Genomic DNA, 24,465 nt, shown 5'->3' with positions numbered 1-24,465 from the left:
GTGGTGCCCTCGCACCCCGACGCTCAAACTCCGCCACCACCGCCCCCGACTCTCCGTCCTCTATCACCCATTTCCCCGATCCATGAACAACCTTCCGCTCCCTTCCCCTCTTCTCCCTCTTCCCTCAAGGCAGTTCACCAGGTAGATTACGACCCCGACGCAGTCGATGATGTTCCGGTTTCGTTCAATTCCGAAGAGGACGGCTCGGCCGACTCCTCCCCCCGAAAGAAGCATGCGAAACCCGAACGCACCCGAAGAAGATTCTGCTTCTCCCCTCACTCTATCCGAGAATCAGGTTCATCTCGCTTTCTGCCCACCTCCGCTCTGTTGCTCTTTCGTCTTGCCGTTGCAGCAATGCTCGTCAGCCACATGGTCTATTTCACGCTTACGTCCGCGTTCTCTCCGCGGCTGTACGCCACATGGGCATATGCGGGCCTTGCCCTTGCCTTCGTCGGTGCCGTTTTCTGCTCACTAATGCAGCTCCTCCGAGAGGACATCGTGAAGGAAGCAATGCGGGTTGATGAAGAAGACGGCGGTCATGCCGCCGACACATTGCTAGGTCAGGAACCCGTAGATAGAGGCCTTGCTCGTTTCGTTGCACAAGTCACTGTCCCGCTTTATCAAGTGTTTGTCACTGTTTCTGTGTTTGGAGCCGTTGTTTTTTGGGCTGCCATTTTGCCGGTGCAGTCTGCGGATATTTCCTATCCGCTTCTGGCTTTAAATGCCATCGCTCCTGCCGTCGCCGTTCTCGATGTCTTGTTGTCGATGTCGATAGAGTTTCGATTGGTGTATGTATTGCTCGTCGCCTTATTCAACGCAGCATATGCAGGCACATTGTACGTATTTTACAAGACGGATGGCATTTACGTTTATAACTTTATTAACCCATCTCAGGAGAAGGGAGCGTTCATTGCGAAGACGACGGGGCTTGCGGTCGCCTCCATCGTCGCTGGCTTGTTCGTCTATTCTGTGACGGCGTTCAGCGGTTTGATGTTCAGACGGCGTAGTGCTGAGAAGAAGACCAAGAAGGGCGACAAAGATGATTCAACTGCGGATGTGAAGAGTGTGAGTGACAAGGACGTTGAATTGGAATCACAGGTTACCTTGGACAGTTCTCAGGATGTACAGAGTGAAGAGAAGCGCAATATTTCGGCGCCAACGGAAGATTCGCACGAGTTTGATGAGGATGAAGTTGTGGTCGCGGACATGGACGAAAAATCAAAGGGGAATTCTAAAAGCTCGATGGAGAAGAGAAATCGTCATTCAGTTCCGACTCAGTCGCCGGAGCTGGCGAGGTCGGGATCGAACAGGAGATGGTATCGTTCGTCTACAGCGGGTCGGCTGCAGGGGGTAATATCGCTGTCTAGTCTTGCAGAGGAGGCAGTGGAAGACCGACCAATCTCGGTTTGGGAAGAAAAGGGAGTGGATTCGGCGCATGCGCCTCAAGAATCTGAATACTTTACAATGCCAGCGGCGTATAACGGGGGTCGTAATGAAGTTGTGAAGCTCACGCCAGTGGTACATGCGGGGACGCAATTTGCTCGATCCGGCTCCGGACGTCAGCTGTTCAAGTCGGGCTCTGGGCGTCATTTTGTTCGATCAGGTTCTGGTCGAGCGATTGCTCGGTCGGGTTCTGGGCGAGCGATAGTTCGATCATCGTCGCGAGCCTCGTCGCGTTCATCCGTGGTTGGGCCTAGGCCGTAATGAGTTGCAGAGTGTATGGACCAGCGCTGGAAGTCGCGCGAATGGTTTCCGAATCAAGAGTTGAGCGCGCGCCGCAGGGGAATTCAACTTTTGACTTATATGCGGGTATCGAAGGATGTCGCTCGAGCCCCACGAATTTCCCTCCTTACTATATATTTCGATATGTACTTTCAACTGACCTATGACTGTTACTGTTATCACTAAAGCGCAACCTTGCTACAAGAGTTGTCAGCCACAGACTGGTGGCGAAGTTTTCGCAGAATTGCTAGCGCTTTAGTCGGTTAGGCGCGCAAGTGTTAAGAGCGGATGACCTGGCCGATTTTTCGTCAGCATGTAATGTCTCACGAGCGGGGGAAGAACAAGGAAGCACATTTTCATGGTGCAGTATCACGGTGCAGGTATCGCGGTGCAGTATTGCGACACAGTGACGACAGGAGCCACGACACTGTCTGCATGGTACAAACTACAAACCCGGCGTCCCGGCGAGAATAAGGACGTATAAACGTAACATCTTGCAATCTTTCCGTCACGGACACGACAAACCGAGATCGGAGCGCCAGCGCCGCGTCACCAGTCCGTTCATACGGGCGTAAGGCAAACGCCACCAGCACGGCGGTTACGGAAGTGAGAGAGAGTCGCGGAAGCGGCGGCACGGGCGCGCTTGCGAAAGGTGCGCGCGGAGACTACAGTAACGGTACCGTACGGGCGGGCGGTACGGGGGCGGCGCAGGGCACGGCTTGTCCCAACGGGAGGGACGGGGGGCCGATCGAATCCGGGTGACGTGCACTACAGCACTACAGTACAAGTACGTCACATTTGGGCGCGCCCCTGGCGGCCAACGGCGTGCGGCCACCGTCGCCGGCCCCATTCCCGCACACAGTGTCGCGCCCGAGCCGCCACTTGGCATCAGCCAATCACTTGAGCGCGCACGCCCACTCCCGCCGTGGACGCGCGCACGCCCCGCGTCCCCATGACATCACACCCGGATGCGCGAGGGCCCGCCCAGCACCCCCCCCCCCCCCCCCCCTGTGCTGCACGCGCTGCTCTCGCTGCCCCGCCCGCCCGCTCGGTGACGCTCAGCAGCCTGGCCCCGGCCGCCGTCGCATCACGCTGCGGTATCTGCCCCCGCGGCTTGTTCATGCCGCACCTTTTCTCTTTCGTTGACCCACGTCGCGGCTACTTTCCCTCCCAAATTTTGCAAACACTTCTGTACGCCTCGCGCTTTCTTTTGCCGCCCCCGCTTTTTCCCCTGCGTGCACGCAACTTACCGTCGTCGCCGCATGCCGATGCCTCCTCCGAGGTCACTCTGTACATAGTGCGAAAGTGGCTTTACTAAGCCCGGCCACACTTGGCCTGGGGTACAGGCGACGTGTGCTCGTCCTCTCACAAAGCAGCCGTCATCTAAATCGTTGCGTAACACCTGGACTCCGGCCCTCTTTCCTGCCAGCGCCTAGCATACCCAAGCAAGTTGTGCCACAGTACCCCGCATTCGCGGGCTCGAGGTTCTCAACGCCCCGTTGGCTACAGCACCAAAAACCGCATGCCTTCCTGCATGTCAACCGCCGTGGCCTGGGCCCCGAGACTAATTCTCTGGGGCTGCATTGCCAAATATCCGCCTTCTCCCACCGTCTCACCAACGTGCCCATCTTCACTGCTTGTGGTACCCAAGGGTACAGTATGTGCAAATCTCGCCCGTAAAAATCTACATGCCGCCGTCACCTCCACAAACACCCCATGTCAGCACAAACTTGTCCCCAGCCTTTTGCCCGCCTTTCTGAAAGACACCCCATGTCACCGTCCGGTCTGCCCACACCTTCCGTCCTTGCCGGCACCTCATGCAGAGCAGTCACCCTCGCCGTACGACACTCGGTCACGGCTGCGGAAGGTTCTCCATGCGCCGGCGACAGAATCAGCGTGCGATACAGTATCCTGACAGCAGGGTACAGCAACGTTGCACAGGACATGGCTGGAAGCATCCTCACAGTCCAGCCATGCACGAGAGGACTTACAGCCGGCCTTCATTTTGTTCGTTGTGCTCTGAGACGAGTGGCCCAGAATCCTTTGGCCAATTATTCTTTAGAAAAAGTCGCCAACGTGCATGCGGCCCAGTGTCTATTACACATGTCCAGGGCAGAAGGCAATGACTATTCCTCGCGCACGCATCATTCACTCGTTCCATCGCATATCTACGTACATCCCTTTTCCGTCCCCGGGAACAAGTTCTGTCGTCCTAATTCCAATTCGTTCATCTCTCTCCGCAGTCAAACCCGCACCATCATCCAGGTAGCACACTGTCTCTCTCTCATGTTGGACGACATCAGAGAAACGAACAGCCATCAGCATCTTTCAAACACCTTGTATAATCGAGCAGTTGAGGTGATTTCTCTCACAATCTTCTCCGTGTAAAAGCTCTGCGGTGGATAAAAGTCCTTTCGCAATGACGCAAAGAAAATATGCCGTAGCAGCCACTCTCGGCTTGTATCCACAGTCTCTGCGCTAGTTTTTGGCTTTGCATTCGCCAAATTCCCCTCAACGTTTTGTTCTCGGTTCTCGTCATACGAGCCCATCGTCTCGTCACCTTGGAAAGACCCAAAATCCCAATGCCTTCCATACCACTCTGCTATTGCCCTAGAAATTCCCTGGAGGCACTCAAACTCCTCACACCAATTTGTATCCACAGCCAAATGGTACAAAAATGCCCCGAAATACTTTACATCGGGCATGACTTTGGGAAACAAAAGAGGGATAGTGTGAATCTCAACTTCACCTTCGCCGTCTTTGGAAATTGAAATCCCAAAATATTCTGAGAGCATAGGGGCCTTGTCCATCAACATTTTCGAACAGTAGTCAGCAGTCTCATGTACTTCCGACTTGCCCTTCCCGCCAGTGTATCCTTCGATTAATCTCACCAGCGGAGCAGGGGGCGAAAGGGATAGGGTGTCAAGGTCTGCAAACCGAATTAGGATTTGTTGATACATGAGCTCCGCAACAATCGGCCCTATTTCTGCAAGCAAAAGCTTTGTCGAATGCTGCAACAAAACAAAGTTGTCCGAAGCAACGCCGATAAATATGTGCTCTTTCAGAGCTTGCGTTAGGCCGCTGTGCGACTTGCTTTGACATTCATTCAACATATTTTCAACGGATGTAAGCAGCGGCAATGCACGCTTTCGTCGCTTCCGCCAGGTTTGAATATCAATAGCTTTAGAAAATTGATTGTTGCGACTGAGATATACATCGTAAAGCCCGACAGGGGCGTCGGCTCCCGTCCGTACTTTGTTCTTGGCGTGCATAATATTGCTCTTCGAAGAAGAGGTACTCTTTTTCCCAGGACCCCTCGTCTCAGTGTGATTACCGGGAGTAGTCAAATCCATCCGTTCAAACGGAGACCCTTCTGAGTCACGGAGTGACTGAGATGCATCGTTTTGTGGCAATGATTCTCCCGGCTCAGGAAGTTCGTCGAGAGCCCCGCTTTTCTCAGTGAGCTCGTCAAAAATTTTGATGTCTTGTGAAGCAAAACTTAAATTATGAGAGTTTGACTGTCGCACCCTTAGTTTCTCCTCTGAGTCCCAGTCCCGTACTCTGGGAGAAGAACTAGTGATTGGCGGCTCAGCCTGAATTCCGGACCCATTCGTGGCAAGTATGGATTGAGCTAAGAAAGTTCGCGATGTCTCTGTTGTCTTCAGCTTTTCAATCAGCTTGTCGACGACAGCTTCAACTATGAGTTGTTCATTCAAAAATCGTACTTCTTTCTTGGTCGGATGAACGTTAACGTCAATATCTGCCTGTCGCATCTTCAGATCGACATACACAAAAGGGTGTCCATTCTTCGGGAGAAAGCTGCCATATGTTGCGAGTACAGCTCTTTTAAGGGGCTGACATTCAATAAGACGCCCGTTAATGAACAGAACGAAAACAGCCTTCTTCATGCTAAAGTTAGCCGTTGTGGTATAGACCGAAACCGTTGCCTTCGCTGGATAAATTTTGACTTCAAATGATAATAGTTCGTTTGCGACAGAAGAGCCGAACCCTGCTCGGATGTTGTCCGACACGGTCGAACATAACTCAGTTCGAACATCTGCTGCCGACATAGCCCTCGAGCTATTCCCAGTCTGACTACGTCGGCAAACAAACGACACTTGCGGGTACCGAATAGCGTACCTGGAGACGACGTCCACAACAGCGCGGTACTCATCTGAGGGCGATTTGAGCGCATTCCTACGAGCGACGAGGTTGTAAAACATATCCTCAATAATCATGGTGGTGCCATCGCACCCCGCAGTAGGCTCTGGCTCACCTCGAAGTACGCCGTCTAAATACGTGGCTTTGTACGCAACATCGGAGTCTTTCGTTTTGGTGAGGAGGGAAAGCCTTGCGACATGCGAAATGGAGGCGAGAGCCTCGCCCCGGAATCCAAAGGTAGAAACAGCGGCCAAGTCTTCGAAGGTGCGCAGCTTGGAAGTGGCAAACCGTTGGCACAGCAATGGCAAATCCTCTTTCGACACACCTTTCCCATCATCACAGACTTGCAACAGTTTGAGCCCACCGTTTCGGACTGTTATGGTGATTGAAGATGCGCCTGCATCTAGACTGTTTTCCAAGAGCTCCTTCAGTGCTGCTGAAGGGCGGACAACTACTTCGCCGGCTGCGATGCGATTGATAACGCCCTCGGGAAGGCGACGGATTCGACAAGTTTCATGAGGACTTGTCAGGCCGTGAGCGCTTTCTTCTTCCATTCATAGACTTCTATCAATGCCTTTCCCGCAAGGAGAGAACAACTGACTTTGAAAGATGTGATTGTGCCGGCAAATGATATAGTTTCTCCTTGGTCAACCTGAAAAGGGGATGGTATCTGCACCCTTCCGAAAGTAGAACTGGTTGCATTGCTGGTCCTTCGTTTCAACATTTTCCCGCCATCCCGCAATGTTTGATCCAGACCATTACAGTGGTACTCAGGATTTGCAAAATATTGAGGGTAAACTCAAGACAGAAACTCTCTCTACCCTTCTGGTAGAGCTACCCTTCGAAGGGTAGCTAGCTAGAGCCTTTGCTTCATTTTTGGTGGATCGTGTGTCAATGATCTTAAAAGTGTAGACGGGGGTCGTGGGATTTGTTCTGCTATCGAACGCAGGTCTGATCGAAGGTAATCTGGAACTAAGCTCATGAACAACAAAGAAAGCAGGCGAGTTGCTTGCAAAATGCGCGTCACATTCGCGCACACAACAGTCGAAATATATTAAAGCGTTCCCCCATGAAAACTGCGGAGGTTGTCGAAACGCCTTACCTCACAGCTTTTATCATACACTTCTAGGAACTTTGCAACTCGAGAATTGTTGAACGGGCCCGCTTAAACGATTTCCTCCCTTGTCACAGCCTCTGTTGATTTTTTTCGCGCTGTAACGCACGGGCACCGGCTTAGTTTCGAAACCAGAATCATAATGAAAGCCGCTACAAACGCCCAAAGCAGCACTCCAAAATAATACGCGACAGTGAGGCCCGCACTCTGATCCGTATAGTCCAAGAACCCATAGACCCAATCATCCGTGATCGCAAAGCGAATCCAAGCAAAGGTAAGGTATCCAATTGTGTATGCTATGAACACTACTCCGTAAAGCAGCTTGAATTGCATGCGAGCCGAGAGCAAGAGGTCGAGCAGGACAAACACTAGGTTAACGGCATGTTGAGATAGCTGGGCAAAAGTCGGAGACCCATCGAAGTCGAACAGGATCGTCCAGAAAACGACATCAAGAAAAAGAGCTGCAATGGCAAAGACCTGAAACCAGAGAAAGATGAAAAACGCCAGAAAGGTAATGTTGTCGCGGCGCGGGGACTGGGAAAATAAATACAGTGCAGAGGCGGAGGCGTTGAGAGTGAAAGCAATCGCGATACCGATATGGCACCAGATGCTGTAGAATTGATATGTGTACACACCGCGAATACTATAGACAATCAGGGTAGTGCTCATAAATATTGCAAACACCGCTCGCCATGCGAGAACGAGCCATGGTGGAAAGAAGGCCGATGTGGCGACCTCCTGGAGGGTGTGGCCTCCAAATAGCGGGCGGAATGGACCCCAGAATGATGCGCAAGAGGAACGCGACATATCTAGTTCGGGCGCACGGCTTCCCGAAGACAATGCCCCCTTGATTTCTTGATAGGGAAACGGTTGAGAGTGCAACTCTTACGAAATGAGTTTCACGGTCGTGAATTGCTTGGGATAATCAAGAGCAAAGGCGGGATCATTCTCTGAAGGAAACTTTCTCGCTCAAAGAAGGTGATTGAGGGCGCTCTTGTGGTCTATGATATTACAGGATGGATTTTGGACGGTTTGGGGAGATGAAACCGATTGGTGACCAGTTCTCCGGTTCGGAGCCGAGAAGCGGGATGGAAGGGGGGGTTCCTGAGCTTTCTCTTCTGCTGACAAACACAAAGCGTTCTTCTCGAACATACGATTCTTCCCCTGGAGGTTTTTCTTTCAATACGGAGGGATAGTCTGAGCTGCTCCGATGAAGTTATTGCATGGCGAAGATAGCATTAAGGATGATGTCAACTGTCAACAGTTAACCAAAGTTTATCGGCGCGATACGGCCCTAAGAGCATCTCTACCGCAAACGTCTATTTTGAAATATATTGGGACTTTTTTGCCAAGTGCGTAGTTTTGATAGGTAGATCTAACGGGTCATTTACCCGATAGACAATGTCCGTTACAGTAGGTACCTCTCAATATTTGGCCCCGTGCCAGGACCCACAGATACGAACTATTGACAGAACGAACTATTATGCTCGCCTTTCTGGCACGTGTCCATTTATTGCTTAGAATGCTCTGAAATGACTGTCTACCGTGTTCTATTCCTTGTCTGCTCTCAGTAGGGTGATGCCAAGATCAGACCGATGCCTCCGACCTCCGGAGGTGGCGGAGGCGACAGCGACTTTATTCTGTTTGCTATGGTAGACCTAAATGGCTGTATGCCTTATCTGTGAGGGCTGCCTTATCTGGATAGAACCATGTGTTAGCGTTGTATGTAGGAAGTCTGAGCGTCGTTGGTTCTGGATGGAACCACACTCCCCCGGACGCGAGGGCTTCCTGGCGGTGCGGGGGGTGGGTTCATCTGTATGTTGTGCTTGTGCTTTTGGTACAGCGTGTTTTTGAGCAGTTTCGTCATATATCCGCCTTTTGCTCGGTAGTGGGGATACGCCATACTTTGGGTTTAGACCTGTCTCGTGCAAGAAAGGGTATCTTACATTGATACAGTTTCGTCTGCGCGTGGCGCCGGTTTTTTGCCATTTGCACGGCGGCCGAATTGTCGACGTGCAGGACTGGTTGGCGGGTCGGTATGCTCGTTTCCCTCATCATGTTGGCGAGCAAAATTGTGAGGGAGGCGGTTTCGGCGGCTGCTATGTATTTCGCCTCGCGTGTGCTCTTGGCGACGATCGGTTGTTTTTGCGAGAGCCATTGTACCGGGGAGCCGTTGCGCAGCGTGATGGTGCCGGTGAGGGATTTTGGCGTCGTCTCGTCTTTCGCGTAGTCGGCGTCCGAGAACGCGTCGATTGTGATGCCCTGTTTTGTTCCTCGGGGCATAAAGATTCCCTCCGTGCGGGTCGTGTGGAGGTACTGTGCCAGTCGTTGCAGCAGTTTTCAGTGGCGCTGCGTGGGTCTTTTTAGCGCCCTCGCTAGTGTTGTCGCTGGGAAGGCGATGTCGGGCCTGTTAGAGTCGGCTATGTATCTGATTGCCCCTTTTGCAGTGCTGTATATGTCAGGTATTTCTTCTCGTGTGGTCTCCTCTTTGGTGGGAGGGTCCACTTTGACACCGTCGAGGTATGGTGTGCGTAGGGGGTTGTTCTGGTTTTGAGAGAGCATGGGCACTTCGCTGTCAATTTGCTGTGGCTGGGAGGTGTGGATCCCTTCTTTTCTGTACTGTATGGTCCAGTTCAGGTACTTTTCGGGGCGTCCGAGTCTTTTGACTTGGTACTTGGCTCGCAGTACCTTGTACAGTGCGTCACTCAGGGTGGGGTTAGTTGCAACTGGCAAAAAGTCATCCATGCTGATCCCGATGAGAATTATGTGGTGGTTGTCCCGTTTTGTGAACAGTGACGTGTCCGAGCGTAGCTGCGTGTATCCATTTTTTGAGGTGGTTATTTAATTGCGTGCTATATATGATTGCTGCGGCCGGTGTGCCGTAGAGGTTCCCTTTCATTTGGCCGTGTGGACTTTTGTGCTTGTACGTGCCATCAAATCGGAGGGGTTGCCACACAAATACTTTCTTGTGTTGTTGGTATTGTTGGTGTAGGTAGGCTCCCATAATGTCACAATGCTCGACGTGCATGTTCATTGACCCGGCGATTGCGAAGAATTCTCGTATTTTCGTCTTGTCTGCCATGTATGTGGCTGTCTTATCCGGGTCATAGTGCACGGTCGGTTTCATGAGGTCCCCTCAAATGGAGCAGCGTGCTTTCCGTAGTGAGTTCGCCGATGCCAAGCTGTGCTTGTATCTGTAGGTCATTGTCGTAGGAAATATGTCGCGTTTGAGAATATTGGGCGTTGGGGAGTGCCATTCTATCGCATGCATACTGTTTAGTTGATCGAGTTCTGCGTCATGCGCTTTTCGCCATTCGGCCGCGTCGGGGAATTTAGTTGCTTCTTTTCTCGTCTTGGGGGGTGCCGTGGTCCTCCTGATTTTTGTGGGTATTTTCTGGCCTTTGTGTTGCGTCTCTGCTTCCGTTTGGCCTAGAAAACGGCCTTGGTGGTGTTGCATGGGTCTCTTTGTTTGGCGTGGGGCTTAAAATCGATTGCCCGTATTTTTGGTGGCGTCTTGTTTGTTCGCTATCCGAGGACAAAACATCCTCAACAATCTCGAGAATGTCGTCCTCCACGAAGTCAGAGATGCCCATGGTACTCCGTGGAGGTTGTGAAGGTGTTTGCATCGGACTTCAGTGAGTAGGAGCATGCGCTTCACAAGTAGGAGGGTGCGGTTTTTTGCCGGTGGGGTTGACCTGCAGGTCAATGCAGTTCTCGGCATGGTCTTAAAAAAGAAAAGGTGTATAATAGAGAGAGGACAATCAAGGCTCGCCAAGTTTCTAAAATATTTAGCACTTTTCAATCGCCGGTGGGGATGCTCTAATCTAATGATAAATTTTCAGCCGTGGAAAAAACGATACTCTACCACATGTTTCTAATCTATTCGAATATATTTTCCGATAGATTAGAGCTCGATCTGGGTCTATTCGACCCCCCATTACAGTAATCTCTCTTTGTAAGAATGAGGACGGGAAAGGACATTATTATTCATCTAAAGAGAATATTCCTATGCCAGCAGTTATGATGCTTGTCCAGCAAAGTTACTGGCGCCCCTGAAAACAAGGAATCAATTCTCGTCTGCTTCTGTGTTTGCACTTTGGCAGCTGAGAGATCTCTTTTGATGCACCGAAGGTAGCGTAGTACAGCCAAATTCGGAACATCCGTCTGACCATTATACCAAGCAGATCTCGGACATCTGTTTGGCCGTTTTAGAGGACCAAAATACGTTCCCTTCTACATACTGTACTCCATGGGATAAAGCGACATTCGATATACTATATTCTTATGTCGTATATGAATAAATGTCATGAAAATAGGGTTGTTTTGGCCATTCCCAGGACGGGAAACAGTGTATGTACTCTACTAAAAAGAATATTCTTTTGCGGGTCATTCCTTTAAAGAGAGACTACTGTACCAACGGTACTGTAGATTTCGACTACTGTACCAAATTCCCTCTCACCATTGCCACCAGCTCAAAAAGCATATTAACGGTTTCAGGGGGGTCATGCTGAGAATCATTGACGGTAGCGGCTCACGCATAGTTGCGAGCAACGGGCCAGCACCGGACAGAATGAAAGGATGCACTTCTGACAGGGAGTCACGAAAAAGGACAGTGAAGAATAGCAGAGGGATGAGAGCAACATTCGGAGGACATGTAGGGCAATAAGCGGAATTAGACATACGAAGAGAATGAAAGGGTTCGTTCGTGCTACGCGACAGAAGCGTATGTTTCGATATGAAGTTTTCCTTGGCAGTCTCTACGCCTTTGCAGGATTGAAATTGTGAAAAGCTTTATGGGTCTGCTTTTGAACAATTGCTTTCGTCCTGTTGGCATTCGTTTCCATAAGCGTGTGTAGTGCCCAACGCTTCAAGACGTGACCTGCACACATTTTGTCGCGGCCCTGTACCTCACTAGGGATTTATTAGGTCGTAGCGTAGAAAAAGTCTGAGAGGGAACCAGAACCAGCCGTCTACCTTGAATTCTTTGAGATCCTGCAGATTTAGAGCAGCGTTGTAACTTAAAACATCTACTTGATCCTACGATCACTACTTCAGCTTTTGAAAGGTGGCTTTAACGATGCTCATACAATCTCGTGAAGGCCAACTAACTCCAGACTGAACTAACGGCGGTGGTCTAATGGACGATCGGATCTAATAGAGATAACACATCCACTCACGTACAGCTTGTTTTTTTTGACCAGAACTATGCTTAGAAAGCCCAGAAAAGGGAGAGCAGACAAATTATGTCTCGAACGATGAATGTATCCCAACTTAATGCAATTATTTCTAGCCCTTCTTCACAGTTATTACATATCGTATTCTCGCCTGTGCTTCGTTGTATATCAAGTACTCATCTTGACGGAAGCTACTGTCTTTGGCTTTGGGGTTATCAACAGGTTGCTCAACAGGCAACTTGACATGTCTATCATCGAATTGAACTTCCTTGAACCCACCCGGTGTTTGTCTGCCGCAGGCTCTCACCGAATCGAAACCACTGGGGGGCCGTTTCAAGCTCGGATCGTCTTTTATAATCTCAGCTATCTTCCCAAGCGCCGCCTCTGCTAGAAACATGCAGCCAACCTTGCGCCGACACTCCGGCGTCGTATACGATTGGCTCTTTCCATTTTCTGATGCCAGATAGATACCGCGGCCCACCCGGCCTCCAGAATGTGGCATGATTCTCAGACCTGTTGCGAGAATTGCCGAAATAGCAGCGATATGACTTCCATGCCAGAGTAAGTAGTTGTTGTGATGGCTCACCTGCTCGAACCGTGCCTTCTCACCCATTCTTTCAACGCGCCAAACATCAAGGAGCTTGGCGCTTTCATACTGTCCCTTGGTTTTATCGAACGCCTTCGCAACCACATCATACTCCTCGCTGTCTCTCGGTATATGTTTGAGCTCGGCATTCAGTGACGCATATTGTGCCTCCGTTGGATGAGGGAGTTTCTGAGGATCTTCCTTCTCTTCCTTGACTGTGTCTGCAGCCTTGGACATCATGTCGGTGGCCTTCTCCATATCGAGAAGAACATTACACATGTCGTAGCACTTCTGCAGCATGTCGGGATTGGAAATCACAGGGGGACGAGTCCTCCCGAAATCCCTAGGAATCGTCGTGTAGAATTGCGAAGATAGCCGCTCCAGTTTCGCACGTTGATTCCCAGAGGCCTTGAGAGCTTGTTCAAGCTCTTCGAGAACCGCAACACCCTTCTGAATTTGGTCGGTCGACAACGCACCCAACGGCATCTTGTTAACGTCGATTTCAAATTCCCTGAGGGCGTCAATGTACACGTCCTCCTCAAACAGCATTTCGATCAAATCACGAGTTTCGTCCGGCAAGCACGAAGGAAGGTACTCAACATTCTCTTCCTTGCTCTTCAGAGACATTATCAATGGTTTCACGTCTTCCTCCTTTTTCGTGGTGTAATCCATTTCCAGCATTTCATACTTTTTCTTGCGGGGTACAAAGTTGTCGCGGTTGTCCCATAAGTTGCCAGTCTTGTCGCTAAACTTCTTCTCAAAGGCTTGCTCGCACCCCTCTTGGCCGTTACAGGACTGGAGTTTTGTCTGTGTGCTTCGCGCCTCGCCAACCCGTCCCCAGCGCGTCCAAAGGAGGAAGCGTTTCGTCTTCTTATGTTGCAACAATTGAATCCTGTAATATTTGTTGTTGTTGTTCCCCTTCATAATATTGGTCTGGTTGAGGGTCGCATCGAAATCACCAAAGACAACATACCGCTCGGCATTCGGACACATAGTATCGACCGGAATGATTACCTGCACGTCCTGGGCAGTAGCTGGTTCTTGAGCTGGCTCTTTCTTCATGGAGGTCTTGGCCGGCGCAGCATCTGAAGTGCTCGCATGCGGTGCTGGCTCTACCTTGTGCGCCGGCTTCGTCGTTACAGGAAGCACGTTCGGCTTCTTCGCCTTGACGTTAAGAGGAAGAACAGACGGCGCTATTGCGTTTGTCGTGGTGCCCGGAAAGTCATCGGTGGGATCGTAATCATCCGGGTTCTCTCCCGGTGCAACGCGGCGAATGTGACGGCACGTGTGGTTCGGATGAACAATGTTAGTCTGAGTCATAGATAAGAGATTGACGAGGTAAGACCATTGACCACTGGCGACAATACGTTCCGTGAGCCAGGGGTTGTTCTGAAATTCCATGTAAAGCTGCTCGGCGAGAGTGGTCCCCGACTCGTCATATTCGTACCACCCATTGGCCTTGCCATCAACACCATCGCCAACCCAATACTGCCAGCGGGCATGCTCTGAAGCGAAGGCTTCCGCCTTCACCTGGAAGTTCTGCTTGACCATACGATACTTGCCCTTAATAGGGGCTGTGTCTCTGAGATCAAAGGGTAGGCCAGTCTTCAGCTTGAACTTGTCATGGAAGGCAGAAAGAGCGTGTTGTAATTTGCCTTGTCCAAAACTAGTCGAGAGCGACATGCCGGACGTCCCCGTCCTTCCCCAGCGCTCGTAAAGCAGAAAGCCCTTGGGGTTCTGCTCCTCGATGAGCTGCAACACGATGAACTTATCATGTCTCAGGGCCTTGGAAAACAAGACCAGCATGACATCGTAGACAACCGGGGCACCAGGGGAACTGCGATCCGTAACGATGACGCCGTCTGAGTTGGAGGCAGGATCAACGACACCCAAGGGAGCGGTCGTGTCAACAGCAGATTGTCCGCGCAGGCCGCGCTTCGTTTTAGACGTGTGACGGGTGGTATTCTTGGCAGGCTTTCCACTAACAGACGGCTGCGGCTCCTTCTTTGCCTTCTGGTTCGGTTTGGTCTTGGCCTTCTTAGCGGCAGCATCTGGCTGGAACTTTTGGGGGGCGTGCCTCTTCCGGCCGGACCTTCTCTGAGCGGAAGCGTCTCCTTCGACCTGTGGCTCCTCCTTCTGCTCCTTGTCCTCTTGGGCCGGAAGCATGTTGTGGTCCTCCGGCGGAACATGTTCGTAACCGGCACGCAGCTTATCCTGGACGGCGCTGTGCGCCCACTCCAGGGCGGCGGCGGTGGAGTCGAAGTGCTTGACGCGGTCGCGGCCGGCAGCGGTGTGGCGACCGTGCGAGACAACGGCGGTGGATGTGGCGCGCGGGACATGGACCTGCCAGAAGAAGGTGCGGCGCGTAAGGCGGTGCGGCGTGGATAGATCTGGGGTGGTGGTCATGGTGGATGGTTTGGGGTGCGATGAGGGGGAGGATGGGTGGAGGGGGTAGGTTTATATTCGGAAGGAGAGGGTGGGCATGGGAGTGTATGGGTGAAGCGGTTTTGTGTGTAAGTGAGTGTAGGGGGAGCACGGGGGGTGGTTGTAGCGTAGCTGATGATACAGCATCAACCTAGCGGAGCGGTTGCATGGCGTGGATCTGGTAAGCTTCAACAGGGCTTTGGAACTTTGAAAGGTTACCCTGGTACTCCACGGGCAGCTCCTCTGGCAGCTGAGACAGATGAGATAGAACGGCTCCAGCAAGGATGCCGAAACGGGCGCTGCATGGCAGGCCTCTTTTGGGTTGAATTTGAAGGGGTGGCTGTAGCGTAGCTGATGATACAGCCTCAACCTAATTTAGCAGGGCGGTTGCATGGGCGTGGATCTGGTAAGCTTCAACAGGGCTTTGAAACTTTGAAAGGCTACCCTGGTACTCCACGGGCAGCTCCTCTGGCAGCTGAGACAGATGAGATAGAACGGCTCCAGCAAGGATGCCGAAACGGGCGCTGCATGGCAGGCCTCTTTTAGGTTGAATTTGAAAGGCATTGCTGGTGAGGGCGATCACCTCAATCATTTAAGCTGAATGGTCATTGGTCCGTTCTGAATTCAGGGGCCAAATCTGCTGCCGCTGTTCAACTGCTGTTCATGTGCTGTGAACAGCACACATGAGTCTTCCCCACCCGCTGCAGCTCGCACAGAAAAACCAGCATTTGAGGACGCCTCTGACATGCAACGGGAAGAGTCCTGTATTCGAAGTGCCCGGAATCTCTCACACGAGGCAATATGCGACAGTACCCTTGCTAGTAGCAATACCTTGAAGGTACAGCGCAGCGTACGGCAACTTGCTACCAAGGTACTATGGGTACAGTCCCCTTCAGGGTAAGTTACCCTTCCCCCACCACGGGGTGAGGACCTCTGTCTACGGAGTTGTCTGACATGGCGCATGCTACAGTACAGCATGCTGTTTCTAGCTTCGAAACCTCAACAATCCGCTGATTACCGGTCACGTGTCTTCTGTATAGTATGCTACACGTTGTACCACACTGTAGACTCACAGACAACGGACAGGATCTCCTCGCTTCTAAAAACAGCTTCTCGATCTGCATGAAAGGACGTTTCATCCACGTGCATCCTCGCCACAGTAGTGCTTTATTGCTCATAAAAGATTGAAACACCGAGGAATGAGTCCAGCTGCTGCATGGCCATCTGTTTACGAGAACCAGCTCGTTTCTATCGTCATCATCACTGCAAACTAGGCATCGCTTTCCCACCACCTCGGGCTTTTGAGACAGCAACCTTTCTGTGTCCATGAGACGCATTAGATGCTATTCCAGCTCGAAATGTTGCCTCTGTGCGCGATCTCTTCGATCTTGCGTTCCATCTCAAAATACATCTGCACATCCACGCCAGTTGCAAATTGATAGTTTTCAACCTATCAGCCCCGTCTATTATCCACTGTACAATGACGTAGCATCACCCGAACGTGGTGAGTAGGAATCCATACATTACTACCCCTGCTCTGTGTTCCTCGACTTTTAAAGCTATTTCGAAATTTCCCATTCCCCACTTATTGATATGGCACCAGGTGCCTCACCCCACCTTAAAGTGCGATGCGAGAGGCACAGAGTTTGGCCTTCACATATAGATCGTTAACGGTCAATTTAAGCAGCACGAATTTCAGGTGCTTTCTGTCATACTGCCAGCCGAATAACAACTATTTCCTCTTTCTTAGGATGCGCAGATAAGAATTTTAACGTTTTCGAGTCAACCGTCTGTCTTGAGCAGCGGATGCGCCACTCAATAGAGGGAAATGATGATCTTAAGGTGTGACATGAGCCTTCCCATTTCCATGAGTACTCGTGACTGAACGAGATATGCAGAAAGTGCTTGCTAGGTTCTCCGATACTGTTTCAACAGTACATGGAGAAGGTATTAGTTTATGGAGCACTTGTCGCAAGGTTGCGGAGAATGAGAAAACCCGTGTAGGTAATTCACTACTTCATGCAACAACGATGCATCTGTGGAGAACAATACGTCTGGGGACGGGCCCCTGGGACTAAAATATCCTGCGGTGCATCAGCGAAAGAAGGAGCCAGAGATGTAAGAAGTTCTTATCCACTGGATAGCTTGAGGTAATTGTGTACAACAACATCATTGCTCTCGTCCACAAAAACTGAGCAGACTTTCTTGCCAAGCGAAATTCGTCTTTGTTAGGTGTGCAGTGTTAGGAAAATTATCATTTACTTCCAGTAGCCGAGACTACACCTGTGTAAATGCAAGCTGCTGTCGGAGATGACAATATGAGTCGTATGAGGAGCATTTCGAAGCCATTTTGCTCAATCTTGAGACACCATGTGAGTCCTTGACGAAATCGCTACCCCAAAAACACGGCGCCCTTAAGACGCACTGTTAGCGGTGTTGAGGAGTTTTTAACAGCGTTCGAAGGGACCGAATTTACGTAAGGAGTACGTTTCTAAAAGACTTGTCTATAGCGTAGGGTTGTGGCCGACTGTATGTGAGATAGAACAGCTGACTCAAGTTTTCAAATATACAGGCCTTCACGTGATGATCGAATTCACTATCTACGGCAGTATTGACAGGAGGTCTGTGCGCAAACTCAACCCTCGACCATTGCAGTTGTATGCGGTAAGAAAGATCGACAGTGGTGGGGCACAGGTACAGTAGTGACAACGCAAACACCTCCTTTTCCCTCGTGCTGGGAGTGGTTTACATTCGGTTGACGGCATGCAAAATTCCGGGGTTTTATTTTTCGAGCTCGTGATGGCCGCATAATCTCACTATGACACTGCCCCCGAAAGATTCAGCGCCTACTGCGATAACGGTCCCTGCTTATCGCGGCCCTTGCGCTGGCAGCAACTGAGTGGACCCAAGGAGCTGCACCTCATTGTCATAGTTTCTCGCTGGACCCACCGCTTCGACTGAGCGCAAGCATTCCTGGGGGAGTACCGTACCAGCCACCAGTGTTTCATCTAACAGGAACCAACACATGAGGCTGCCGCCCTTTCTACCAAGCCGTGGGAGCTACACACCGCGTATTGGTAGGCCACCACCCCCGGACATTCCGACCCGACTGGAAATGTTTGCTCTACCGGATGCATACACGATTCTTGACGCGGCGGGGCGAGTTGCAGTAATCTGTATCGCGAATCTCGCGCTGGGCTTTGGCATTCGCGTCGCTATTGCAGTCTATCACAAATCTGTTGGCCCCACCGTTAGCGAAGAAGATGAAGTGAGAGCTCGCAGCTTTGAAGCGCCCCGCACGACCGATAGCGTCGCCGTGGCTGCCGAAGATATAGCAACGTCTGAAGCTTCCGTTACTTCTGCGGATGTAACGCCATACGAGGCAAGCGATACGAAAGTTCGAGTCTCGCAGTTATTCATCTACCCTATCAAGGCATGTGCGGGTGTTCCCGTCGAGAGTGCGCGTGTGACAGATCGAGGTCTCCAAGATGACCGGCTCTTTATGGTTGTTGACAGCACTGGGCGAAGTCTCACTCAGAAAAAACAACCGCGGTTGACTTTGGTGCGTCCATCGTTTGACGAGCGGGGCAGGTTATACCTGGAGGCTCCTGGTATGGAGCCATTTGTACATGATGTGAAAAAGTGGGGGAGCAAGCAATCAGTGACGCACCTCATGGCCACTTGTGATGCGATCGATCAGGGCGACGATATCGCAAACTTCTTTGTGACATTTCTGGGAACCCCAAACCTACGGCTGGTGCGAATGCGAGAAGGGTTTGTGCGAAGAATCGAAAACAAACACGTGAAGCCTGGAAAGTATCAGACGTCGTTCTCGGACGCCTACCCGTTTTTGCTGGTATCAGAGGCGTCGCTTGGTGATCTGTCGGAAAGGTCGGGCAGAGAGTTAGAAATTTCGCGGTTTCGGCCGAACATAGTGATCGCCGGGAAGGGTCTTCTGCCATTCGAAGAAGACAGATTTAAGAAATTGGAAATTGGGGAGAAAGCGACGTTTGAGGTCGCGCAACCATGTACTAGATGCAAGGTTGTGACTGTGGATCCGTCTACTGCGGTACTGGATGTGGAGAATCAACCAACAGAAGCACTTAAGACTTTTCGGAGCTTTAAAAAAGCGGTGGTTTTCGGGCAAAACTTGGTGCCCACACATAGAAGTCGAGTGGTCCACCTTAACATCGGGGATGAGGTGAAAATCACAGAAACACAAAATGTGCCCATTTCAGATGCAGTTGAAAAAGAGAGGGAGTCTAATTGCAGATGAACAAAACGGTGGATGAAACTGCAAGTAGTTCGACTACCCTCATCTCAGACAAGGGACAAGTCATTGCCGCGATCTAATGATTGCAGAACTGGTTTACAGTTTTGATGTCGATCAATGGATTGCTAACAAAAAGGGTTCCAGCGTAATTTTTTCACCCTCAATCGCCCTCGAGCTAGAACAGCACCGCATAGTTATCAGGATAAAACGTCCTGCTCCGAAGGGTCAATCGTGAAGACGGTTGAACTATGTGTACTGAAAGGAGAAGAGTACTCTAGGAGCACCTGAATTGTGTTTCTAGAGACAGGATACGCTCTTGCGGAAGCTAAAGCAGACCTCTCGCAGAGTTTTTATGAATTCTTCCGGCATCGTACTGTACGGTAATAGGATACAGCACTGTACTAGAGGGAAACCTATTACAAAAAATGCGAAACAATTTGAAATTTTCTGACCATTCTTCGATAAAGTCATCGCATGAGGGGTTACCATGCAGTAGCGTAGATACAGTCCTGTCCACGTGTTGCATTTGTCTTGGCAAAGGTTCCAGCCCTCGATCGATTCCGCTTTGCGCTTCGCGTTCCCTAATTTTGCTGCTCAGTACACGTATCCGGCAGTCCGTGTTCAGGTCTTGGCGCTGCAATCATTCTCATCCTCCTTGTCTTCATTCTCGAAGAAGTTCGCTTGATTGCAATTGTGCGATTGCAAGCGGCCGTTGAAGCGGCGATCGACCAATATTGCGTCAGAATAGCCGCGTCGTCTTGACTTGAAGCCGCCACCGACACAATGTCTTCGAATCTGAAGTCTGTCGCGGTGCACCCACTGGTGCTTCTCAGCGTCATCGATCATTATAACCGCGTTAGCAAAGACAGTAACAAGTAAGTATCCAAGTTTAACACTTGGTCACTCATCCTGCGGCAGTTCCATGACCCCCGCCTTTGTGCAGATTTATGCAGGATGTCTAACCGCGACCACATGTCCTCGAATTTGCTTGTGATTTCAGACGCGCTGTGGGAATTCTTCTCGGTCAAGTTGTGAAAGGAAAAGTCAGTTGTACAAATTCTTTTGCTGTGCCTTTTGAAGAAGATGAGAAGGACTCTTCCGTCTGGTTTTTAGATCATGACTATCTCGAGAACATGTTTGCAATGTTCCGAAAAGTCAATGCGCGCGAGCGAATTGTGGGATGGTATTCCACGGGTCCCAAGATCCACACTGGAGACCTTCAGATCAACGATCTGATACACAAGTATTGCTCGGAGCCAGTCCTTGTCATTGTTGATGTTAAGCCGAAGGATCTTGGTCTCCCTACAGAAGCATACATTTCTGTCGACGAACTACAGAAAGACGGAAGCGTCAACAGAACATTTGAACATCTCCCAAGCGAAATTAACGCGGCGGACGCGGAGGAGGTTGGCGTCGGGCATCTATTGCGCGATATCAAGGACGCTTCTGTATCGAGTCTCACCGGAGAAATCACTGCTAAGCTGGCAGCACTAAAATCCCTCAAGAGCCGCCTTGCAGAATTGCAGGCATATCTTGCCGACGTCGCGGAGGGAAGACTTCCCATTAATAACGAAATCATGTACAACATGCAGGACGTATTTAACCTATTGCCAAGTCTGAATATTCCAGACTTGGTAAAGGGTTTCAATACGAAGACAAATGACATGATGCTCGTCCTTTACGTTTCCGCATTGATTAGGTCCATCATCGCACTTCACGATCTCGTAGACAACAAAATCATGCTGAAACTCACAGAGAAGAAGGCTGCGGATAAGGCCGCCGAGACCACTGAGGCATCCGCAGTAAAAGCAAAATGAAGGGAAGAGCAGTTGGTACACGTGGAATAAATTGTAACTATGGGCACCTGTTTCACGAGTGACGCTGGGTACATGCTCGCGTCGAAAAAGTAGCGTCGCAGATTGCGCCTACATTGTTATTCTTCTGTCGAGGAGAGATCTTGCGCGATTCAGTAGATGCATGGGGACAATGGTTCTTGCTCATCGTACCATGTGGATGCCTCTGACGTAAATCGGGAACAAACCCAGTACTGTATCCTCAATGCGGACAGATTCCTACTTCATTCTCTTGTATTGGCTGTTACAAACAATGAAGAGCTCTTGATTTCGGCCGGTGCCGTTAAATCCTTGCCCCCTCCGTCAATGTTTGAGTAGTTGAGGGAACTCAATTCTTGCTGATGCACTATCTAGATTTTTGAACCAAAAGATTTTGTTGTGTTGTCACTGCTTCGCACCAAAATCTTGCACCTAACGACCAGCGGTTCACTTCCACCCTGGCGCCTTTGCTTCTAAGTTACGTCACAAGAGAAAGTTCTGTCGTCTATCACAGCGCTAGACCGATACGACAAGCAGAAAACCTCCAACGAGGGCATCAAAATCAGAGGAGGGATTGCGTTTTCCGGGGCACTACAGTACTGCCAAAGGTGAACGTGCGGAGACGCGCCTGCACCCTTCACCACGTCATCGGGCAGTTATCGAAAGTGCGTTCCATAGCCTTCACCTTGTCCAGTACATTTTCGGATTTATGAGCCAGTCTTGCTGAAGTATATCATGATTCCAGATCTAATCAAATATTTTCGCAAATAGTTGCAAAAACTCAGTTACTTTCAGAATCGTGCTGGTCGACGCCGCCGACCGTACTCATTGCGATCTGTGTCCAATTTCTGTCTCAGTGGCTTGACCTACGCGAGCGAAAAAAGTAGCTCCCTTGACCTTCGGTACTTGTCGTCCCCGCACGTCAAACACATCAATGACTTGGCTCCATCAGTACCATGTGGTCGGCCGCATGGTCCCAGGAAAGGGCGGCTCCAAGCCTGATGAGGAGACCGCCGTCTACCGCATGCGGATCTTTGCGCCCAACCCTGTTGTCGCAAAGTCGCGATTCTGGTACTTTCTGCGGAAGCTCAAGCGTGTCAAGAAAGCAAACGGCGAGATCCTTTCTGTGAATGAGATCCACGAAAAGAACATTTCAGCGGTCAAAAACATCGGTGTCTGGCTGCGATACAAGTCTCGTTCCGACACGGTGAACATGTACAAGGAGTATCGCGATGTCACGATGACCGGTGCAGTCGAGCAGATGTATATGGAAATGAGCGGTCGCCATCGCGCGCGCTGGTCATCCATTCAGGTGCTGAAGGTGCAAGAGGTTGCTGACGAGGACGTGCGTCGCCCGAACACACTACAGTTTATGGAGACGGACCTCAAGTTCCCACTGCCCCATACGCGCCCGCGCGCGTCGACCAAGAGCAAGCGTCCAACTTTCATGGGTTCGCGGCCGGTCACTTTTGTTTCAAACTAAAGATGAGAGCGTTTGCGTCTGTCTCAACGAATGTGAGAATCATTGGCAGTATTGCTTAGGGAGCCGCGAGTTAGTAGTGAGCAAACGAAAGGATTGGAAGACTAGTTTGGCGATTTACTCATGTTACTGGCGGTAAAGTTAAAACTGTGCCCCTCAAAGAGGTGCCGCCGATACGACAGGCAGATGAGCCCTCGCAAGCAAATTCATCGTGCAGCATGAAATGCGCACACATCGAACTTTATTCCTTGTGGCGTAGCGCATTCGCTCACACAGCTTCAACAGGCGCTTGGTCAAAGTTGACAACCTTTGTCTTCCTATCAATCTTCCTCATAATTCCCGAAAGTGTCTTCCCCGGGGCGAGTTCCACCCAGCTGTTTCCCTCTCCACTCCACTTGTCCTCACCCTTCAAATAGTTGATGCAATCCGCCCAGCGCACGGAACTAGTGAGCTGCTTCTCTAACATTTTTCTAATACTCCCAACCGCATGCGGCTGACCCGTGACATTTGACATGACCGGGACATCCGGCAATCCAATCTTCGTCTGATCGAGTGCCTCGCGCAATCTCTCTGCTGCCGGTGCCATGAGCGGGGAATGAAACGCGCCGGCGACATCGAGCTTAGCAACACGCAGCTTCATCTCCGCGGCGGCAAACTCTGCAGCGCGATCGATGGCAGCCGTGGCGCCGGAAAGCACGACTTGGCCGGGCGCGTTAAAGTTGGCGGCGACGAGGACATCCCCGTTCGCGCAGGCGTCGACGACGGCGCGGGCCTTGTCCTCGTTGGCGCCGATCAAGGCGAGCATACCGCCGTCGGAGGCGTCAGCGGCGTCCTGCATAGCGCGGCCACGCAGCGCGACGAGCTTGAGCCCGTCCTCGAACGAGAGGGCACCGCCGATGGCGAGGGCGGTGTACTCGCCGAGCGAGAGGCCCGCGGTGGCCGTGAGCTTGGCCTTGTCGAAGGCGTCCGTCTCGACGAGCGCGGCCCAGCACGCCATAGACGCCGTGAAGATGGCCGGCTGCGCGATGTCGGTGCGCGCGAGCGTCGCGGCGTCCGCGGAGAGGATGAGCTCGGAGAGCGGGCGGCCCAGCGAGTCGGAGAGCACGGCGTCCGCCTTGGTGAAGATGGCGCTCGCTGCGGGAGATGCTTCGATCCACGTGCGCGACATGCCAGGCGATTGCGCGCCCTGCCCCGGGGCTAGGACTATGCCCCCGAGAGAGCAGATTGGCGTGCGCGGCGAGAAGGTCGAGCGGGGCCGCGCCGTAGGGAGGAGTGGCGGGGGGGCGAAGGTCGGGAGGCGAGCCATTTTGGATGGGGGGGGATGGGGTGGATTGAAGGGGGATGGTTCGGTTTGGCTAGAGGGGATGGCGGGGGGACGGTTTAGTTTGGGGGATGGACATTGTTTAAACTGGGTGGTGAGCACAGGAAAGACGAGGCAATCGATATGGAAACGATTGCCAAGGAGTGGTGGCGCTGCATGTGCAGTGCAGAACAGAATGTGTGTGAGATCAAAACGGGGAGTAGATGAAGACGTGTATGTGGTGTACACGTGTGTACTGTAGGATGAATCCATTACAGCTATTTCTCTCCAGCGTGGGCGCCCCAGGGGGGGGGGGTAGGAAAGCGGGTGCATATCGGGTGTCTGGGGGCAAGTTAGATGGGCACCGGGGCGCCTGGAAGGATGGCGTCACTTTCATAG

At 51.4% G+C, this 24,465-nt stretch overlaps 12 protein-coding genes; 7 read left to right on the top strand and 5 right to left on the bottom strand.

The window, feature by feature from the left end:
- Positions 1 to 354: 354 nt before the first annotated feature.
- CHC_T00003924001 (hypothetical protein) lies at positions 355 to 1,704 on the top strand. Its single transcript, XM_005715032.1, has one exon. It carries the CDS (start codon positions 355 to 357, stop codon positions 1,702 to 1,704), a length of 1,350 nt encoding a protein of 449 aa, XP_005715089.1.
- A 1,540-nt stretch (positions 1,705 to 3,244) lies between these two features.
- CHC_T00003923001 (hypothetical protein) lies at positions 3,245 to 3,637 on the top strand. The gene has a single exon (XM_005715031.1). The coding sequence runs from the start codon at positions 3,245 to 3,247 to the stop codon at positions 3,635 to 3,637; it is 393 nt and encodes a 130-aa protein (XP_005715088.1).
- A 72-nt stretch (positions 3,638 to 3,709) lies between these two features.
- Positions 3,710 to 6,437, bottom strand: CHC_T00010169001 (DNA mismatch repair protein MLH1). The gene is made up of 3 exons (XM_005715029.1): positions 5,832 to 6,437; positions 4,059 to 5,765; positions 3,710 to 3,934 (listed from the first exon to the last, which is right to left on the bottom strand). The coding sequence occupies exons 1-3, from the start codon at positions 6,435 to 6,437 to the stop codon at positions 3,710 to 3,712; spliced, it is 2,538 nt and encodes an 845-aa protein (XP_005715086.1).
- Positions 3,871 to 4,047, bottom strand: CHC_T00003922001 (hypothetical protein). The gene has a single exon (XM_005715030.1). It carries the CDS (start codon positions 4,045 to 4,047, stop codon positions 3,871 to 3,873), a length of 177 nt encoding a protein of 58 aa, XP_005715087.1.
- A 611-nt stretch (positions 6,438 to 7,048) lies between the features above and the next one.
- On the bottom strand, positions 7,049 to 7,666 carry CHC_T00003920001 (hypothetical protein). Its single transcript, XM_005715028.1, has one exon. It carries the CDS (start codon positions 7,664 to 7,666, stop codon positions 7,049 to 7,051), a length of 618 nt encoding a protein of 205 aa, XP_005715085.1.
- A 1,432-nt stretch (positions 7,667 to 9,098) lies between these two features.
- CHC_T00003919001 (hypothetical protein) lies at positions 9,099 to 9,227 on the top strand. Its single transcript, XM_005715027.1, has one exon. The coding sequence runs from the start codon at positions 9,099 to 9,101 to the stop codon at positions 9,225 to 9,227; it is 129 nt and encodes a 42-aa protein (XP_005715084.1).
- Positions 9,228 to 9,254: 27 nt separating this feature from the next.
- On the top strand, positions 9,255 to 9,551 carry CHC_T00003918001 (hypothetical protein). The gene has a single exon (XM_005715026.1). It carries the CDS (start codon positions 9,255 to 9,257, stop codon positions 9,549 to 9,551), a length of 297 nt encoding a protein of 98 aa, XP_005715083.1.
- A 2,283-nt stretch (positions 9,552 to 11,834) lies between these two features.
- On the bottom strand, positions 11,835 to 13,819 carry CHC_T00003917001 (hypothetical protein). XM_005715025.1 is given in 2 exon segments: positions 11,835 to 12,283; positions 12,284 to 13,819. The coding sequence occupies 1 exon segment, from the start codon at positions 13,817 to 13,819 to the stop codon at positions 12,284 to 12,286; it is 1,536 nt and encodes a 511-aa protein (XP_005715082.1). The 3' UTR covers positions 11,835 to 12,283.
- Positions 13,820 to 18,206: 4,387 nt separating this feature from the next.
- On the top strand, positions 18,207 to 19,954 carry CHC_T00003916001 (hypothetical protein). XM_005715024.1 is given in 2 exon segments: positions 18,207 to 19,457; positions 19,458 to 19,954. The coding sequence occupies 1 exon segment, from the start codon at positions 18,207 to 18,209 to the stop codon at positions 19,455 to 19,457; it is 1,251 nt and encodes a 416-aa protein (XP_005715081.1). The 3' UTR covers positions 19,458 to 19,954.
- Positions 19,955 to 20,086: 132 nt separating this feature from the next.
- On the top strand, positions 20,087 to 21,587 carry CHC_T00003915001 (hypothetical protein). XM_005715023.1 is given in 4 exon segments: positions 20,087 to 20,237; positions 20,238 to 20,329; positions 20,455 to 21,271; positions 21,272 to 21,587. The coding sequence occupies 2 exon segments, from the start codon at positions 20,238 to 20,240 to the stop codon at positions 21,269 to 21,271; spliced, it is 909 nt and encodes a 302-aa protein (XP_005715080.1). The 5' UTR covers positions 20,087 to 20,237; the 3' UTR covers positions 21,272 to 21,587.
- A 633-nt stretch (positions 21,588 to 22,220) lies between these two features.
- On the top strand, positions 22,221 to 22,942 carry CHC_T00003914001 (hypothetical protein). XM_005715022.1 is given in 2 exon segments: positions 22,221 to 22,769; positions 22,770 to 22,942. The coding sequence occupies 1 exon segment, from the start codon at positions 22,221 to 22,223 to the stop codon at positions 22,767 to 22,769; it is 549 nt and encodes a 182-aa protein (XP_005715079.1). The 3' UTR covers positions 22,770 to 22,942.
- Positions 22,943 to 23,034: 92 nt separating this feature from the next.
- CHC_T00008765001 ([acyl-carrier-protein] S-malonyltransferase) lies at positions 23,035 to 24,072 on the bottom strand. Its single transcript, XM_005715021.1, has one exon. It carries the CDS (start codon positions 24,070 to 24,072, stop codon positions 23,035 to 23,037), a length of 1,038 nt encoding a protein of 345 aa, XP_005715078.1.
- Between the last annotated feature and the right edge of the window lie 393 nt (positions 24,073 to 24,465).

The sequence above is a fragment of the Chondrus crispus genome, genomic scaffold (genome assembly GCF_000350225.1).
Source record: "Chondrus crispus Stackhouse genomic scaffold, scaffold_206, whole genome shotgun sequence".
Lineage (NCBI taxonomy): Eukaryota > Rhodophyta > Florideophyceae > Gigartinales > Gigartinaceae > Chondrus > Chondrus crispus.
This window is presented reverse-complemented; position numbering and strand designations above follow the sequence as displayed.